The sequence below is a fragment of the Volvox carteri genome (assembly GCF_000143455.1).
Source record: "Volvox carteri f. nagariensis unplaced genomic scaffold VOLCAscaffold_30, whole genome shotgun sequence".
Taxonomy (NCBI): domain Eukaryota; kingdom Viridiplantae; phylum Chlorophyta; class Chlorophyceae; order Chlamydomonadales; family Volvocaceae; genus Volvox; species Volvox carteri.
Genome location: NW_003307573.1, coordinates 245691 through 264795, shown reverse-complemented (window position 1 = coordinate 264795; position 19105 = coordinate 245691). Strand labels below are relative to the sequence as shown.

Sequence of the window (19105 nt, the reverse complement as noted above, 5' to 3'; positions counted from 1 at the left end):
CCAGAAAGAAAGCCCATTGGGGGACACGATGGACTGGGCTCATGAAACTCTCCCCCTCCTTGACTGCTATATATGTGAGTGACCAGTGAGTCGGCAGTACCCGTGTGTACAAACCCACCGACCCACCGATATACGGCTTTCTCGAACTCTCCCTTGCCGCCGCCGCCGCCGCCGCCGCCGCTGTGTAAGCGACCACATAATTCCAGACCTTTCCAGACGTGTGTAACACTGACCTTGTTTTACATTTTCCTTTCGTTGGTTTTTTTTTACCCAAAAATGGCCACCCTGACACCACGTGCAAATAATCGGCAATAACGGCTTTCCCGACCGTCCCCTCTTACCCCTCCCTACCTTGAATACCTTTCTCCTCCTTCCAAGATTTCTCTTCTCGACCCTTTCCGGCTCCAAGAGCCAGTACGGCTCCTCGGCAAATCTACGCCACGCCCTGCCACTACCGTCAGCTCCCATTCAGGAGTGGTACATGCAGACAGACAGACATACACACTTACGAACACACATGATCCGCAGATGCCGCATCTACTCCTCCTCCTCCTCTTCCTTGCAAACAGCACACACATACAAACAATGCACACCTGCACACCACAGCGCCACCGCACATAGAGCGCCGCAGACCGCGGGCATGTTTCCGTCCGTGTCCTTTTCCACCAGGCATCGCTATCCACATGTGGGCTCAGACCAGACATTCTCAGTAGGTCTCGTGCGATGCAATCGCACACGCAGCACCATCATCATCATCATCATCATCATCATCATTACCAGAGCAGCAACAGCAGCAGCAGCAGAGGCAGTACAGGGGTGAGTGAGTCAGTCAGGTGTCCCGCGCGCGAGTCAGGCTCGTCAGTCAGCCGTACCCTGCACGACAGTACCAGGTACGATGACATATCCGGTGTGAATGGACCATCGTTCATCATGAGCATCATCATCACTATCACCATTAGCATCACCACCATTAGCATCATCACCATTAGCATCATCACCATTAGCATCATCACCATTAGCATCACCAGGAAGTGTCACTCTGGAAGATCCTTGACCACAATGGGTTGGATGATCCGTTCCTCCGGCTGACATTCTGCATGGTGCATTACCCACCTACCTAGGTAGGGATATGTCAATAAGAGCTTCCCGGCTCCGGGACCACACGCCGAAGAGGAGCCACACGAAAATAGATGGATGCATGAAAGAATGATATGACGACGCGACAGACCGCCGCATCACCGGCCGAAGCGCTGCGGGCGTGTTTCCTTCGGCCTTTACTTCCCATCCCCTCCCGCGCCTGCGTCCCTACCCGAACCCCTACCCCTTCTTCCTCTTTCAACCCCTCCCACTTCCCCGAATAAATTACACGAATCGTTGGGCGAAATCAGGAATTTTCTCCCCCCTGCGAACGCCAGCAAGAAGGTGCGTCACTGGGGACACCCGTCACCCGTATGCCACAGCGAGAGACGCAACCCCCCACACCCCACATAACCCCCTCCCCACACCCCACACACCCCACGTGGCTCAAATCCTTAAAACACCCACACCCACACCCATGCACACGCACACGCACACGCACACCGCAGCATCAGGGCCTATCAGGTAACATGCCCCACATACGCACACAAACTGCCTCTCCTGCCGCGCAGACACGCACATGCAGACGCCGACAGGGAGATAAACAGCGCACGTGGCACTCCGAAAAGCAGTACAAGCTACAACGCGGATGGCACCAGCCGCAGCCGTGGCGAGACGGCGGGGGACGAGGATGAGAAAGACTCCAGGGCCCCGCCCATCGAGCGACTGCCTCGCAGGTTCGCCACCAGGTACTGGTGATGTCGGAGGCGATCGTGCTGCTGCTGCTGCTGCTGCTGCCCAGGGGGGTGTCCCGGGAGAGACTGCCGTACGTTCGTCAGCCCGTTGGCCCACACAACCGGGAACGAAGCGTGGAGTAGGTCGACAGCGGTGATAGCGGGCCCCGTCCGCCGCCGCCCCTGCTGCTGCATCTGCTGCTGCTGCTCTGAAACTTGTATCGCCGCTGCCAACGCCGCCGCCGGCAGCACCTTGGTCGGGGTTACCATGACATCGGTGATGAGGCCGCGGCCGGCGCCGCCGGCGGAGGCGCTGTTGACTGCCGCCGCGCGCCGCACGCCGGCAGCAGCAGCAGCAACAGCAGCAGCAGCGGTGGCAGTGGCTACGTTGCGTGGCCGCCGCTCGCGTCCGGGACTGCCATTACTGCCCTCCCTAGCGCTGTTCACACCGCCGGCGCCGCCGTCATTGTCACTGTCAGCAGCAGCAGCAGCAGCAGCAGCAGCAGGGCTCGTGAACACATCGCCAGGACTGCCGTTCGCATTCTTATTGAACTGTCCCGGAGGCAAGCCGGAGTTGTTGCAAGGAGGTGGCGGCACGGCCTTCTGGAAAAGCGGGTGCTGCTGGTGCGGCGCGGCGGTGGCGGAACCGCCGCTACCTGTGGACCAGTGGCGGCTTGGCGTGACGGCCCGCGGTGAGGGCGAGGGTGTACTCTTACGGGACCTCGCGGCGCCCTGGGGACCTAGGTTGGAGGGGGCCTTATTGTTTGAGGTCCGGCCCGGTGTGGGAGTGCACAGCGGCGAGGCGACGGGCGAGCCACGGTTTATTGCGATGCGGTCGGGCGGCAGTGTGCGCACCACGGGCTCCGGAACCACGTACGGCAGGTATGGTTTGGCGTCGGGCAGGATCTTGCTGGGTGCCTGAGCGGAAGGAAAGGGAGGAAGAAGAGGGGAGGTGCAGATAGCTCTCGCGTGGGAGATTGCCTCTGTCAGCAAAGGTTGCGGAAAAAGGTTGCGGTAGCGGTCAGCAGCTGCCCCGACTGCGGCTACAGCACAGCCCTTCCTCCTGTCCTTGCTACCAGGAGCACTCATACCCCGAAAGCTGTGTTGGGTTCCCGCTTTCCGCCACCTAGTCCGCAGCCACCCGGCTCGGAAACCTCCACTCCCAAACGGCCCCGTACCAAAGCCCAGTCGCACCCGAGCACGGTGTTCCGGAGCTGCATGTCCCCTCTTCCACCCGCAGTTCGCAGTTCACCCCCGCAAACAGACACCTCGACACAGCCCACTTCCCGCTACCGGCGTCCTTCCTAGCTGCCGCCACCGCCTCGGCGTCCTCTCAAAACCCCCTCCCCCTCTCCCCCCTTTCTCCTCACCGTTCCGTCCACCTCCCCTCCTTCCTTCCCTAGCCCTCACCCCACGTCTCTATCCTAAAACCCTAAACCCCTTCCCCACTTCACCTCACCGGCGGCATACCGCCCGCGAGGCGGTGCAGGTCCTCCAACAGCCCGGTCAGCAGGGGCCGCTCACAGTGCATGAGCGCTTCCTCGTACACCAGGAACCTGGGGCAGCAGAGGGAGGAGACAGGAGGGAGGGAAGGTGTTAAAGAAAAAAGACGAGAGTAATCGACGAAAGGATGTGAAGGCAGAGGTGAACAAGGATAAGGCGGCCCGATAGACAGGCAACCAGGGAGGGCGGGAGCGGTTCCATGAGACGGGCAAATGAGATGGTAAATGCCGGAGGTGAGTTGGAAAGAGGACTGGAGGAGCGACCTAGTATACATGATGGCGAGTAGGCCCAGGGAGGGCGCTGCCTGCCTGCCTGCCGACGGGAGCATACTACCCATACAAAAACACACATGCACACACGTGCGCATGCAAAAGATCGCTTAGAGATCCGAACGACTGAGAAGGTTACCCCTTTCCTTTCCCTTCCTCCCCTTGGCCCCCGCCTCCAGCGTCTGCCCTTGACCCGGATCCAGCTACATCAGGCACATACGCACACCACCTCCACTCAACACCCAGGCTGCCTCCATGCTTCCCCCCACGCTCGGGTCAGCTCCGGGGCCGCTCGCCTTCACCCCCATCCCCCTTTCCCCTTTCAGTATCCCGGATATGCCCCCCCCGCTCCGTCCCGCCCGGGTCACCTCCTGGACATGCCGGGTAGCTTCCTCAGCGCCTCAATGGCCTTGAACCAGTTGGTGCGTCGAGCAGCCTCAGTTAGAGGTCTGCAGGGGGAGGGAGGCCGGGATGGGTTGGCGCCTGGACGTGTGAGCATTAATGGTTGGGGCATCCTGGAGTAATGATGAGATAAAACAACAAATCCGACACTGACACGCCTAAACAAGACAAAGCCTAAACAAGACCCAGGCACGAAAGGGCCCCAGCGGATGCGGGCGAATGGCTGTGTGGCTGGCGTTGGGAGGGCGATCCTGAGCACACCACAGACGGCCCATAGAGGTTCCAGAAGCCCCGGAACCCCGGACCATCACATTTCATAACGTCAGCCCCCTCGTGGCCCTATCGCTCTTCCCCACCTGCGGTGAGCCCCAACAATGGGTCTGCCACTCAGATTGGACACCAGCCAGCAAATGAAGGTGCCGTCCTCGAACATGGGGAGCAGCGCGGGGAAGCCCTGAGGGGGGGGAGGAGGGGAGGGGGAGAGGAAGGCGGGAACGTGATGGTGGTTTCGGAGGGGGTCGGGAATGGGGGCAGTAATCAGGGGCGTGGAGGCGTTTGGGAGGTGGTTAGCGGAAAGGACATGCGGACGCAGGACAACTGCTTTTCCACAGCATTCCCAGGCAAAGCTATTCCCACCCTCCCACCATTGGCCTCCCTCGCACCTGCGCAGCCTCCCGGCGACTGATCGCCCCGGCCTCCATCAGCCACTGAAGCAACGAAGACTCAAGGGTAGCCACCTCCGACGGACTGTACGGCAGCGATGTTATCGTCGGCCATAGTGGCCGGTACAGCAGGCCGTTCTCCGCCGCGACGCCGCCGGTGGAGGCGCTGGAAGCGGCTGACGCCAGCGCCGCCGCGGCGTGCCCGTGGCTGGCGGGCTGCATCCCAGCCGTCGGCCCTGTCGTCATGAAAATGGATCCCTGCGGAACGGCGCCATAACGGCCATACGCATTTGGATGCTCCGCCACAGGCCAGATCAGAGTCAGTACGGCAAAGACCAAAGCGAGGATAGCAGGAAAGCGGGAATGACAGGCCGTGACATTGGTACTTTTAGGCTATCGGTTTACCAAGCGTTCATAACTCCGCTAGCTATATTTTCCAACTCCAATCCTCCCCGTTTGAGTGCAGCCGGCGTTTTCCTCCCTAGTACTCAATACGGACATGCATCGTGTCTTGTCCTGACTGACTGACTGACTGACTGACTGACTGACTGACCCGCGGGTCTGCGACCGGGCCGCCAGCCACCCGGCCGCGCCCGCCGACTGCCAGGGTCACCTTGCCGCCGCCGCGCAGCGGGCTAGGCGACGGCTCCGACCGCGACTCCGCCGGCTGACTAAAGCCATCCTCCCCGGCGGGGCCGCCCCCACCACCTCTGCCAGGGCGGCCGGGGCTGGCCCTGCCACTTCTGCTCGTCGGCGGGCCGTTGCCGGCTGCGGCAGTAGGTCCTGCCGTCGCTGCCGTCTCTGCCGCTGCCGCGGCCGCTGCCATGGCCGGCACCGGCACCGGCGCCGGTCCAAGCCCAAGCACTCCATCGGGGCCAGCGCCGCCCCGAACGTCAAATGTCCTGCGGCGGCAGAGAGCCTTGGGAGCGTCATCACGTGTATTGTATGGGAGGTATGTCAGGACTTGAGCCCGGACTGGGACTGGGGCCAGGCGGCAGAAGTTATGTCGCGGACATGCAAGCGGGATTAAGAGGAGAATTATACATCGAGCCGTGAAATCGCGGCGCGGGGGAGGTAGCGCGGTAAGCATACAGTAAACGGTGCGGGGGGCGGCAGTGCGGCGACGGCGTGAAGGAGTGTGAGAGGAAGGGAGGAAGGGAGGGAATGGGAGGGAGAGTGAGGGCGAATCGCGCTAGCTGGGCGCGGTTACCAAGCTACCAACGTTCAAGAGGCTAGAAGGAGCAAAAACTATCCGCGTCAGGGCAGAAGATAATAAGACGATAAGACGGCAAAGTCGACAATGCTCCTTCCGGTACTTGGAAAGGTACGTTCGCTGATAGACAGCCCTCTTGTTCCGGCCTTCCGAGCACGAAAACAAGGTATCGCAACCTCTGCGTTACAGCACGCATCTCCAATCTCCTTAAGTGCAGCCACGGCCGGCGCTGCCGCACGCCGCGGCCAGGGCCCCAACGGCTGCACGGGTTCCTCTTCTCTCTCTCCCCCCGCTCACTCACCTCCGTGCGAGCTCCTCGCCCACCCCAGCCAAGGTTCCCCAACGTCTCTGCCCCGGCCCCGCCGCAATCCCGGCTCCCATCCAGCCTCCCACGCTCCCTCGCAGCTGCTGCTGGTACTGCGACGGCGCATGGGCCAGTCGTATGAAGTTGAGCAGCCCCCAGATGCTGTCCGCAGAGCCAGCCAAGATGGACTCCACCTCCGCTATCAGACCCAAGCCCGCCCTCAGCTGGCGTTCCTGTGTAGGTGTGTGGGTGGGTGCAGTTTTCATGGGTTAGGACTAGGAAAAAAGAAAAACGGGCTCGGCTGTTACAGCCGTGGGTGAATCGGTGTTGCGGAACGGGGACTTTGCATTTTGCTAAAGTTTCGCGCGCCGCACTGTGTACATTGCCGTACCTTGAGCCGTAGGGCGTACCCACGGCCGGCGCTGCCGAGTGCTTTGATGGCGATGATCCCTGATGAGCCTGCAGCAACGGTTGATGATTGGGTCGGTTGTTGGTCAGTTAGGGCCGTTGCCGTTGTGGCGGTGTGTGCTATGTGAGCAGCAGCCGTGCGTTGCATAGGAGGAGTCGGTCTTGCTGGGACTCGTTCAAAGAGCAGGGAAGGTAATAGAGCCGCATGGACATGAGCCACTTCCCGTTCCATGTCCCCTAGGTTTCCTTTCCAAGGAGCGGCTCCCCTTGGCAATGCGCCGCACAGAGGTCACACGTGCAAGCGGCGCACAGGACGTCATGGGCCGAATGCCGACAGGTAAGGAGTTCGCGGTAGCGGCGGGACGGAGCGATAGGTCAGAGGCCGTAAATGAGCGGGACGAAAAGGTCAGGGTCAGAAAGGTAGGCAGGCGGACTGGTTGAGGGCGGCCCTCTGCCCAATGACAGGTGCGTCAACCTCTGAGACGCAAGGAGGGAAGGGAGCCAGCGGACCAGTTGATGGACGCCTGGATGGACGGAGGACAGATGAACAGATGGACAGGCGAACCGGGAAGTGATGAAAAAAGGCGGAGCGGTTAAGGAAGGGCAGGGAGCGCACACAGCGACACAGGAGGCCGGTATGGGAGTATTGCACCTGTGGTGGGCCCGGTGGCAGCATTGCCTCCTGGACTGGGGAACCGCGAGCAGACCCCACCGCCACCGCCACCGCCACCGCCCGCACTGATGTTGCTGCTGCTGCTACCGCCGCCGCAGCCGCCGGCAGCAGCAGGTCCCACGTCTGCCACTGTCGCCGCCTGCGCCCTGGCGCGTCGCTCAGCATCGGGAGGGGGTGCCTGCAACATACCGGTACGGTACGTGGCCGTGCGATAAGGGAGAGTAGACTTTTTAAAAATTCAGAAAGAGCGAATTATCACCATTCTTCGGACACAGGGAGGCAGGGAGGGAGGCAGGGTTTCTACGTCGCGAAATATTCTGCATGCATATGAAATACGAAACCACTTACCTAACTAGGTTACTCCCCGTTCTTAGATCTATGTTGCCCACTCTTGACCCACCCCAACAGCGATAAAGTCTGCTATGTTCCTCGTTCTACGTGGTTCCCCCCCTTCGCCTCCAGGGTAGTCGTGTCCGCAGTCCGCGCTGGTTCACAACAGGGGACGCATGTGTGCCTCTCAATCATACGGCCCTCCCCTTCACCCTGGACGTCTGTTGCTGGTTGTGCAGGTTGAGCCATGTTTCAATCACAACCATTCCTTAAACCAGGGCGCCCAAATGACCAAACATCGGTCCGTCCCCCGGTTGTCTTTTCCTTGGCCCCGCCCTCTTCCCCCCCGCACCCACCCACGGCGCCGCCAGCAGCCCCAAGTGGTCCAGTGCACACAGGATGTTGGTGCGGGCCGAGCGCACGTCTCGAGGCGGGTCCGTCACCACACCGGCAGGCAGGGGGGACCCGGCCAGACAGGCCGCCAATGCCGCCAGCAGCAACCCGTTTCGGAGCGGATTGTCCAGCAGGGGCAGGGACTCCTGAAGGTGGCGCGGTGCAGTGCACAGAGCCAAAGACGTGCCACACGGAAAGAGGCTAGGGCTGATAGAAGTGAATTGCACATGAGGATTCAAGTGGGTTATATAGAAAAAGACGGTCAACTCAAAGCAGACCAAGATGGAAGTTGGTGGCGGGGGGCCCTGACAGAGAGTTGTTAATGGGGCAGGACTCGGAGGCCCGGAGGAAGAGGAGGAGGAGGAGAAGGAGACAGGCTGGTTGAAACCTACGTAGCTCAGAACATAGAGCTGGGATCGGAAAACGGAAAACGGCGCGGCGGGCAGACCGACATGGTGCTGGATTGGAACAGGCGGCGGCGGAGAGAGGAATGAAAGAAAGACCCAACGGGATGGGACTTTATGGAGGTGGGGTAGAGGGTACCGAGAAGGTACTTGCGAGCATGTGTAGAAAGAGCGACTGCGATACACCATCAAAGTCGTTTACTACCTTACCTTTCAATTGTGTGAGACTGTAAACGCAACAAATACTGCTTTTTTTCCATATCAAGGTGAAGCTTCTTGAAAGTACAAATTAGGAGGGCCTTACCTCCGCTGGTGTAACCGTAAGGCCCATGTCGTCCAGCCATTGCCGCGTCTCCCGCTCCTGGAGTTGCGGAGTATAGCAGGGGACGCACGCGAGGGTGAAGCCCACGTGAGGGGCAGGAAGGGGGACCGGTTATAATCACATGGGTAGTTAAGAGTGCTAACCAACCAACCCGAAAGAGAAAAGGAAAGGCTTGTTCGGCAGGAAAGCGGGATCTCCCATCTTGGTGCTGGGCCGGCTAGGGAGGACAGGGTAGCAAAGGCGAACAAGCCAGGAAAGCTCTCGAGACCCCTCTACACGTGGCCAAGTTGCATGCCCCAATCCTAGCTGAGACGCCTGAAGGGCGTAAGCCGGGGACTCAAGGCAGGAGCAACCTGGCGGGCGCGAGCCGGCATGACTTGAACAGCGAATGACCTGGGAAGGCAGCATGTTCCGCCTATCCGCATCCGCCATTCCGCCTGGACCGGGTTGATGCGGGAGCTGCAGGTGGAGCCGGGCCCCGCATTACCTGCCACGCAAACGGACGCGAGATGATGATGGGCTCTGAGGTCACTGGTGAGACCGACCGCGCTCGCTGCGGTGAGCTGCCGCTGCGGCCTCCACCGCCACCGCCACCGCCACCGTTGCCATGGGCAGCCGCCGCAGCAGCACCGCCTACACTGCCACCACCACCACCGCCGCCGTACGCTGCTGCCCTATCGAGAATGCTGCCGCTGCGTCCCGCCGGTGGGCTCTTAGACATGGAGGGGTTGCCAGCGGCAGCGCCGTACTGCTGTTGTGGCGGCGCCGCCGCTGCAAGGGCGCTGCGTGCCGGCATGTCCCCGTTGCGTGGAGTTGCTGGCGCAGATGCTCCAGCTGGACCGCCTGCCCTGCCACCATTTGTACGCGCCCCAGGTCGGAACCCTGCGGGTGATTGAGGTCGCGACCGGGGCTGCGACTGGCGTGCTGCCGCCGCGGCGGCATTCCTGGGCCTCATCTGTTCTGCAGGGCCGCCGCCGCCGTTGCTGGCCGCGGCCGGCGCCACTGCAAACGTTGAGGAAGCGTCAATAAGGGAAGTGCGCGTCCGTATGGCTTCGTACGGCAGGAGCTTGGACTGCAGAGACGACTGCCAGTCCGCTGACGCGGCCAAACCGGCCGCGGCTGTGGCCGCTCGGGTGTCTGGTTGGGCCGGGTGATGATACACGGCCCTGTTTTGCAAGGTCTCATTTTGCTGCTGCTGGTGATGGCTGATGCCTTGCTGGGCGGGTTGTGTGCCTGCGAAGGTGTGCCGCCGTTGCTGCTGCTGCGGTGGCTGGTGTTGTGGCTGCTGCTGCGGCGGCGACTGGCGGGCCGCGGCAGCCAGCTGCTCTCGCAGCTTTGCCGCCTGGGCCGCGAGCTCCAAGTAGGAGGGGCCGCCAGCTTGCGGTGCTGAGCCGCGGGCGCCAGCGCCAGCTGTTCCCTGCGCAGCGTCAAAGGAGGAGAAGACGGGGTACGGATGCGCGCCCGACTGCAAACCCTGATAGCTCCGGCGGAGCGCTGCATCCTGCACTGCGCCCTGCCGCCGCTGCCCCTCTGCCGCCGGCACCGCGGCGCGCTTATCGCCATGCGCTGCCGGGTCATCACGCAAGTACGGAGGCGGCGCCTGGTACGGCGCCGGGTAGGATGTGTGTGGGCCGGCGGCGGGCCCCGAGGGAGGATGTCGGTAGCTGGCGGGCTGCTGAGGCTGGGTGAACAGCGGTGGCCCCCACACGACGGATGGCACTGGCGCATGGGTGGCAACACCGTCAGCGGCTCGTGAACTGCCGTTTGCAATGGCAGCTGCCGCTGCGTCGCCGCCACCGGCTGCTGCCGTGGAGAAGGCGCGTGGGGCAGCTGCTGGCTCTACACCCAGACGCGAGGGGCTGCTGACTGCCCGCGAGACTCGGGAGGGGGCTTGCGCCGTGGAGCCCGTTACTGTAGAGCTCACCTGGTGAACAGGGACGCGGAAGATTACCAAGGAAAAAACCGCCGACGAAGGTAAGACTCATATACGAGCAGCCAAGGCGAGCCGTGTGTGTATGTGTGTGTGTAGTGGAAACCCTAACCATAAGAGGGAAAGAGGAGAGCAGTGACAGGAAGTGCGGGGTCCAAAAACGGGCATGCCAAGTATACCGGGCCCCTGGAGGGGAGAGGCCAAGAGAAGTGAGAGGCCATGACGTGGAAAGGTGCGATGTAAGAAAGGTCCGATGACTGTCGAGTCTTGGGTAGAGATGGGGCCGGAGGGGTTGACCCAGAGGGCGGCGGCGACGTGACGGCTTTCCGTCAATTGCTGGGGCCCCCCTCCCAAAACGGCGTGCTGTCAGAAACCGCATGCAACGTACAACGTGCGGGCTCGCCACTGGGCTGGGTTGGGGGTCCTGGTGGTTCGGCGGCGCAGGTATTCCTATGCTGCTACGCCACCCACGTGTGCCACACCCCCTGCGTCACTCAAAGATCCGCACCACGTCGCATGACCACCACTCAAGAACCATCCACCCATACACCCCACGCCGTTTACGAAACCACGCTTACAACCCGTGGCCCCTTCGCCACGCACCCAAAGCGGTGCGCTGCCCACAGATGATGGCATCCGGCGGCCTGCAGCACTCCAATCTTCGCTGTGACCATTGCTGCAGGCGCTGGTACCGCTGGCTACACCGCCGCTGGCGCTGGCGCAGACGCTGCCACCGCCACCACCACCATTGCGACCACCTCCATCGCCGCAGTTGCCGCCACCGCCGTTGCCGCCACCGCCGTTGTCCACACCACCGGCGCTGAAATGCACCGACCTCGACCGCATCCCATCGGCTGTGACGCCAAACGTCGCGTCGGGGCCCCCGTCGCTGTTGGCCGCTGCAGCAGGGACTGCGGCCGACGGCCGCGGCGGCGATCGTGGCGGTGGCGCTGCCGGCACCACTGCCGAAACGCCGCCGTTGCTGCCGCTGCTTCTGCGGGTAAGCTCCCGCAGCTGACGGAGAATCTCCTCTAGCGCTGACAACGACGGTTGTGCAGTGCCCGAGGTGGAGGCGCTGGGGTCACTGGCTGCCTGCAGGTGCCGTGTCGCCTGCTGTAGCAGTGAGTCCAAGGCGGCAACATGCAAAGCAGGGAGGTCCGCTGGCGCCGGCCCCGCGGCGGCAGCGGCAGCGCTGCCGTCACTGCCCCCCGGGAGGACCGCCGCCGCCTCTTGTGTTGCCGATCCCTGAAGTTGTTGCTGCATGTTGGCTGGGTGTGCCTTGGATGCTGACAGCAGAACTGATATCGCGGACCCACCCGATGAGGACTCCAGTTCCTTGCTGCTGCCGCTGGCCAGGCCAGCATTGGCAGCAGCGACAGCAGCAACTGCAGCCTCTGTGTTTTGCATGAGATAGGCACGCATCTTGGCCTTGAGTCGCTCCACTGCAACCTGCAGATGTGGGACATGACCAGAGGGGTGTTTGGCACTGGGGTAGGAATCAGAAATGGAAGAGAGAGGCACAGAAAACACAGGAAACGAGCGAAAGGGTGAGGGGAGGCGGCGGTGGCGGAACGGTGCGCCCCGAACGGACGAGGGAGGCAACGACCAGCCGACGAAGCAGCGATCAGCCGAGACGAACCGGGAGGCCGTCCCGTGGCTCGGTCCCGTGACCGCGCTCACTTCTATTTTTATCCTTAAGTTAACGGCCGGTTTCGTTGCAAGAGCATGCGAGGTGCAGAAAGCTTGCTGGTTGGTTGGTGTCCATAAAGAAGCGCAATTGACTTAATCAACACCAAGCAGCCTCCAGGATGGAACGCATCCAGCGATGCAGCGGTGCATTATTAGACGCACCGGCGCCTACCGATGCGTAATGCCTGCTTCGCAAATTCTACCAGCTCCCACCCTTCGGCAGCTGATTCTTTGCTGCTTGCACCCTTGCTGATTCCATCCTTCGCCAGCCTCGGGTTTCCGCAACCTCCTCAACCACTCCGCCATCGCCAAAGGTGCCATCGCTCAGAAGGGTCTGTGCCTAGCGCCGCCACGAGGAAGGTTCCATCCAGGTCCTCTACCTTCCCCGTGTTCCCTGACAACAGAGCCGAATCGCACCATAAGTCCACTCACCTCGGAATCCAGGGATCCCATGCTCGCGGAAGGGCTAATCGACTGCAGCAGCCCCGAAACCTGTCCAGAAGGCAGCATCGCTGCTCCCACCACGCTGCTCGTGGGCTGCACGCCACCGCCCGAACCCGCAGCTGCCAGATGCTGCTGAGGTGGCTGTTGCCGAGGGAGAGGAGGTTGGGCCGATGGTGCGGACTGGGGTGTTGGCTGCGGCGCTGGCTGGGCCTGTAGCTGCGGCTGGTGCTGTGATGTGTGGGGCTGCAGGTTGAGAGGCAAGTGTGGTTGCAGATGGGGGAGGGGTTGCTCAGACAGGAAAGAGCCCGAAGGGACACGGCTCTGCGCCCCCACCGTCGACGTCGCTGCAGCCAACGCGGCAGCGGTGGCGGCGACGGCGGCGCCACTGCCGCTGTACCCCGACATCCGCGCCGCCTTCAGCTCTGCTACCCGTTGCACCGCCTGCAGCAACTCCCCGTCACTTCCGGCGCTTTCACCGCCGCCGGTAAGGCCAGCGCCGGGACCCTGCTCTCCCTCGCCCTGGAATCGTGTGGCAGCGGTAACAGCAGCGGCGGCGGCGCTGCCGGCGGTGGCGGAGTCCGGAGCGGGTGCCAGCGGCAGCGGCATGCTCCTGGCAATGCCGTCCAGGGAGAACAACACCGGCGCGGAGTTGGGTCGTGGCTGTGACACGGCGTCAAAGACGGCGCTGCGCAACGTGTCACTCAGCAGCCGCTGCGCATGGGCGTCACTGCGTGCGCCACGTCCCGCCAGCACTGACAGGAGCTGATCCAGCGGATCCGCCAGCTCGTAATGCCAACCGGTGTCGAGCGTGGCCACGGTGGGAATGCCAGTACCGGCACTGCCGTCATTATCGCCAGCGGCGGGCTGTTGTTGTTGTTCTTGTTGTTGCTCTTGTTGTTGCTGTCCTTCTTGCTGCTGCTGGTGAGGGTGTTCTTCCTGATGGGTCTCTTCGCCCGCCGAAGCGCCGCCCTCTTGGCTGATGGCCTTGTGGCAACATGCGGATGCTTCAGCAGTAGTTGCGGTAGCAGCGCTGGCAGTAGCAGGAGTGGCACCGCCGGCGGGGTCGCCGGGCGCGGACGCCCGGGTTGCAGAGGAGACGAGGAGCGCCTCTTGCCCTGCCGCCTCCCCGCCGCCGCCGCCGCCAAATGGCGGCAACGCCGACACAGGACCGCCATCGTCACGCGACGGCTCCGGCGTCAATGCCGCGACCGAGGGCGTGCCTCCATGACTACCAGAGCCTTGCGGCCTTGCGCCAAAGTCGGCACGCATGTCAGCCCAGCTGCGAACGAGCTCACCGCGGTCTTGCTCCGGAACCGCATCCAGCGCCACCGCCGACACTCCGGCACCTGGAGCCGCCGCCGCCGCCAGAGGCCGTACCGCAAAAGTGCCGACGCCACTGACACCCGGCAGCGGTGAGACCGGTGCCAGGGCGGTGGCCATTGACGGCGGACGGGCGAGGACGATGGGATGGATGCCTCCTTTGTCGGCCAGACTGATAGCCGAGGAAGCGGGCACCGTCCCTTCGGGGTCAGCACCAGCGGCGGCAGCGGCCTCTAAGGCATCCGCCGCCATCTCGTCCACTATTTCGGGACTGGAGAAGAGCCGTGCGACATGGCCGGGCCGCTGCCGGTGGTTGGGCCCCAGCGCCGTGTGAGGCCCGTGCGGCACGGTGGTCCTTGCCATCGCTGCTGAAAATGTATACTCATTGTACGTCTCGGCTCTACCCTGCCCACCCTCCGCCCCGTGCTCCTGCCCTCCCACAACCCTCTCATGCCCTTCTTCCCCTTCCTCCTCTGCCTCTGTCGTCGCTATGGATGCGCCACCGCACGCCGTCGGCGGCGGTGTGGCCGCGGCACCGCCGCTGCTGACAGCTCGGTTTTCCGGAGGTCTGTTGTAGCCGCTCTTGCTGCTGCTGGTGCTGCCACCGCAGCCACCGCCTGCAGCACCACTCTCAGTGGACCCCTGTGAATAAAGCGGGTTTGTGAAGGTGGCATTCGCATACCGCCTACCTCCGCCACCACCGTAGGGTGCCCCGGGGATGCTACATGCATTTCGGTCCGCCGTTGCTGCTGTTGCTGTTGTTGATTGAGACACGGCCACGGAGGATTCAGGCTCAGTGAGTTCACCGCCGGCCGGCGCGGCGGCGGTGCCGGCAGAACTGCTGCCGCTGTCGCCACTGAGGCTGCCTCCGTCGCCTTTGCAGGAGCCGCCCCTTGATCCGCTCCTGCTGAGAGTGCCAGAAGGCACACCGAAAGAGAGCGTACGGCATAGGTGATCACTGCCGGTGACCCGGTCTCGGCCGCGGCCGCTGTCAGGCCCTGCGGAGAACGCAAAGCTGCTGAAGCCGTTGTGTGGACCGCTGGACGCGGTGCTGCCGGCCCGGCCGCTGCGGACGTCAAGTGGGCCACCGGCGGGCTGCTGCTGCTGCTGCGACTGCTTTTGCTGCTGCTGCTGCCGTGAAGCATGGTCGGGCTGCCGCTGCTGCTGCTGCCACTGCTGCTGCTGCTGCGTATGATGTTGTTGCAGTTGGCCCCGGTTCCCATGGGGAACGTACTCGCTCCAGGCACTGCCCGTGCGGACGCTGCTGTCCGTCTCGCTCGGCATGTACGGCATGGAGGATTTAGACGGTGCTAACGACGCCTGGGACGCCGGCGGCGGCATCGACAACACCTCCGCCACTGCTACTGCAGACGCGCTGGCAAGCAGGTCAATCAAGCCGCCGCCGCCACCACCGCCGCCGCTAGCCCAACCGGAGGGACCCGTCGGGGTCGAGGACACCGACTCGGGGCCACCAAGGCCGGGACAGGACGTCGACGTCACCTTCACATGGGAGCTCCTGTGCTGCTCCCGAAGGGACATCCACGAAGCGGGGGACACGTAATCATCGTAGCCGGACGCGATGCGCTCGTAGATGAGCTGGCTGCTGCGCCCGGACCGGCCGCCGCTAGCCCGGGCAGTGCTGGGATCCCGTTCGCTGCTCTTGGGGCTCACGAACGACTTGTCGTACTTGTATTCGTCGTCCCGGCTGCGCACGCTGCTAGGGGTGTCCAGCTCCGAAACCGCGGCGGTGGTGAAGGACATGGGCGTGCGCGCCGTGGCGTTCAGGGCGGAGTCAGGGATAGAGTAGATGGAGGACAGGTCTGCATCGGTGGTTGAACGGGGCGGCCCAGGCACGGCATGGCAAGATGCGTGTTGTGTCCACGTGTGTTGATAGGTGCGGTGGCCGAGCCGCGAGGAGAATAACAAGGCGAACGGCCGGCCAAGGGGAGAAGCAGACGCGCGTTGTGCGTATGTGTGCACTTGCTCGCAGCTCTCCCCCTGCTTGGATAAGGCTGTCACTTTTCATTCGCGCTGCAGGTTGGTTTCCCATCCTCTCAGACACGGCAGCATAGGTAACAATGAGTGCGGAAAACATACAGGAATAAAGTAATTGCAAGGGCATGGTCGGTGCGCGTAGGAATGAATACCTATATGCTGTATTAATACGGTGAGCTGTGAGCCGGAGCGAATGCTCAGACCTTGGTTGCCAGTGGGAATGCCTGCACCCTTTTCCTCATGTCGTTACAGATGTGCAGCAGCAGATACGACTTTCCTTCCGGGAGTTGCTTTCACCACATTCGCTACGGGAGCGCCAGTCCCGCGTACGTGGGATGATGATGATGATGATGATGATGCGCGCTGTCTTTCTCGACGAACCTCCTTCCCCGAATACCTCGAGCCCCTTTTGCGCGTTCATGCCCGCACCTGCGTAGCTGTACCCTGCCTGAGCTGTCAGAGTAGACGTCTCCTCCTGCAGCGCCAGTGCTGCTGCTGGGTTGCGGCAGTCGGAGGGAGAAGCAGGGTTATCAGGTTGCCGGTGCGAACCGATAGCGCAGGCGTGCAACGCAGCCACGACAACGGCAGTAATTAACAGGCAGAGACGGCTGACGGATGTGGGGTTACCACACCATCGCAACCCCTCCCCGCGGTAAGCCTCCGCCTTCGCCTGTTCCCTAACTGTGACATGCCGAGCTGTCGAGCATCACATCCACGGCTCCCCAGGTGCCATATCCGACCTGCTGCGCCCGATGGCAAGCCCTGTCCACGCTTCCCATCCGTGCAGGTGCGCAGGTAAGTGAGCGCAGTCATCCGATTAGAGCATAACAAGCCCGCCACCTTTGGCGCCGCATTGGCCATAACCCTGCTGGTGGAGCAAGGCCCTTCTACTACGGCTCTTGGCGCTGAGGCCAGTGTCCCCACTTCTAGCCCTCAAGGGGCCCTGGCCCTGCAGCTGTGACGGCGTACCTGTCTCCATCGCGCGCAACGTACTTGGAGTGGGACTTGCATTCGCTGTATCCAAGCCATCAGGGGGTCCCCGGGCCATACGTGGCGGCGGGGTGGATACCGGCGCAGCAGCCGGGCTGGCGGGTGGTGCGGCGGGAAAGCCAGTGGGCTGGGGTGTTGGGGGCCTTCCAAGGGCCCGGGGAGAAGGCATGGTGAGGCTGCCGAACAACTCATCCCGAAGGGCCTCCAAGGGCCCACGGGGCTGGGGTGCAGGTGGGGAGTATTGGGCTGGTGCCAAGGGATGAGGCTGGGGAACACCGCTTCCATCAGAAGCTGGGGCGGTGTTGGGAATTGGCGCAGTGCCGGCGAAGGCGGAGGCTGGGTCTGAGGCACCGATTGACCTTGAGGCTGCTGGCGCATGTCCTGCAGCTGAGGTGGTAGCGGCAGCAGCAGGGCCAGCGGCATCTGTGGCTACAGGCGCCCGGTTTGTCGTGGACGAGGCTAAGAGCTCGTTGTGGATGCGTGCGGCAGCTGCCAGCATGTCCTGCAGGCTCATCTGCACGGCGTCCAGGCCTGCATGTTTCGGCTTCGTGGGGGCCTTGCTATCCTTTACAGCATTTGTCCTTGCAATGGAGAGCGCGTCCTCAAGGGGGCCACTATAGGCCGGCTGTTTGCTGGGCGCTGGCTGTGCTGCCCACGCCTGCTGGCCTGATATTTTTGAGTCAATTGGAATGATAGTATAGCCACTGTCGCTTTGGAGACCGGGGAACTCGCTCAGTCTTCCAGGCGGGCCGCCGCGAGCTGGTGGGCCTGGGTCAGTGTCGATAGGGGTGTAAGCCGCCTGGAACGTGGTCCCGCCGACATCTTTTCGACTTATTCGTGCTCGATATGTATGCTCGGCTCTTGGGTAAACGCTAACCGTCTGATGGTAACCCTCGCCTAGACCCTTCATGTTTGAGTAGAACCCCCCTTAGGCAAAAGCTGCTGCGGCAGATAAGTCAATACTGGAACTGGCTGATGCATAAGAAATAGAGTACATCCGATACAAATTGGGTAAGTCGATGTCCAAATGCGGAAAAAAATGTGGCAGTGACCGCTGGTCAAGTGTCCAACAAAACAAGATCAGGCCTACAATCTGTCATAAGTATACCTGAATGATGCATTAGTTGCTGCAGTCATCACGGTGTGCAGGTGCTTGCGCTGGCCCGACACTTTGACCAATGTTTGCCGTACTCCTCCCAAATTCATAAACATTTGGCATTCCACACACAGTCCATATCAGACCTGCATACTCGATTATTTTGTACATTACAGCACTATTGCAGCATATCTTATCTCTCCGCACTCCCTCTTGGTCCGACGTCTACCGACACCGAGCATGCTTGCGTCCAGGGTCTCTCTTGGCACCTGCGCCAACAGGCAAGATGGCGAGTGCCGAGTTCGTATTCTACAGCTTTAGCTACTGATCATCTGAGTGATCGTGCATATGCAGGCCAGCGGTTGCCCGCTCTAGCCGCAAAGCCGTGAGCGTTCGTGCTCTCTTCGGTGGCAAGTAAGTGATCTGGGAGCTCTGGAGAAAATAAGGCGACTTGTAATTACCGGGGTGGGGAAAGACATATTCGGTCTCGTCGAAAGGTGCCACGCAAGCAAACCTAATATCTCCCGGCTTGGCTAGCCACAGGATGCGATGCCTTTCGCCAGCCTACGTTTGTGGCACAACGTCATTCATCTCTAAAGTTGCGGGAGATCTGAATGGAAAATTGCTCACTCATCGCCACGGCGGAACTTCCGAAGAGCATTCCTCGCGTCCACTCAACTCCCTGCGCTAAGACACGGCTGTGCCCCCTGCTGCAGTAAGGAGGACGCGGAGCGCAAAAAGGAGGCGCAATGGCAAGCGCAGCAGGAGTTGCTTGCTGAGCGGCGCGCCAAGGTACGGGCACCGTTGTGGCGTGGAAATGGCGCGGGGCCAGGTCTAGGATTGTACTTACCGAATACCAAGGCAGGTGCAATGACTACCAGGCGTTTTGCGGAACATCCAAACGCAGCCATCTTTTGTTAAACCATCTCTCCCTGTACTCCTGGGGC

The 19105-nt window shown here is 62.1% G+C and overlaps 1 protein-coding gene across 1 annotated transcript; it reads right to left on the bottom strand.

The window, feature by feature from the left end:
- Nucleotides 1–1715: 1715 nt before the first annotated feature.
- Nucleotides 1716–17972, bottom strand: VOLCADRAFT_93166 (uncharacterized protein; the record flags this gene model as incomplete). Its single annotated transcript, XM_002952444.1, has 19 exons — nucleotides 1716–2729; nucleotides 3271–3367; nucleotides 3952–4032; nucleotides 4342–4439; nucleotides 4648–4905; nucleotides 5201–5549; nucleotides 6162–6397; nucleotides 6556–6623; nucleotides 7048–7096; nucleotides 7932–8114; nucleotides 8677–8733; nucleotides 8842–8911; nucleotides 9444–10618; nucleotides 10804–10810; nucleotides 11460–12073; nucleotides 12746–13000; nucleotides 13091–15897; nucleotides 16502–16564; nucleotides 17042–17972. 19 exons carry the CDS (start codon nucleotides 17970–17972, stop codon nucleotides 1716–1718), a joined length of 8412 nt encoding a protein of 2803 aa, XP_002952490.1.
- Nucleotides 17973–19105: the final 1133 nt, after the last annotated feature.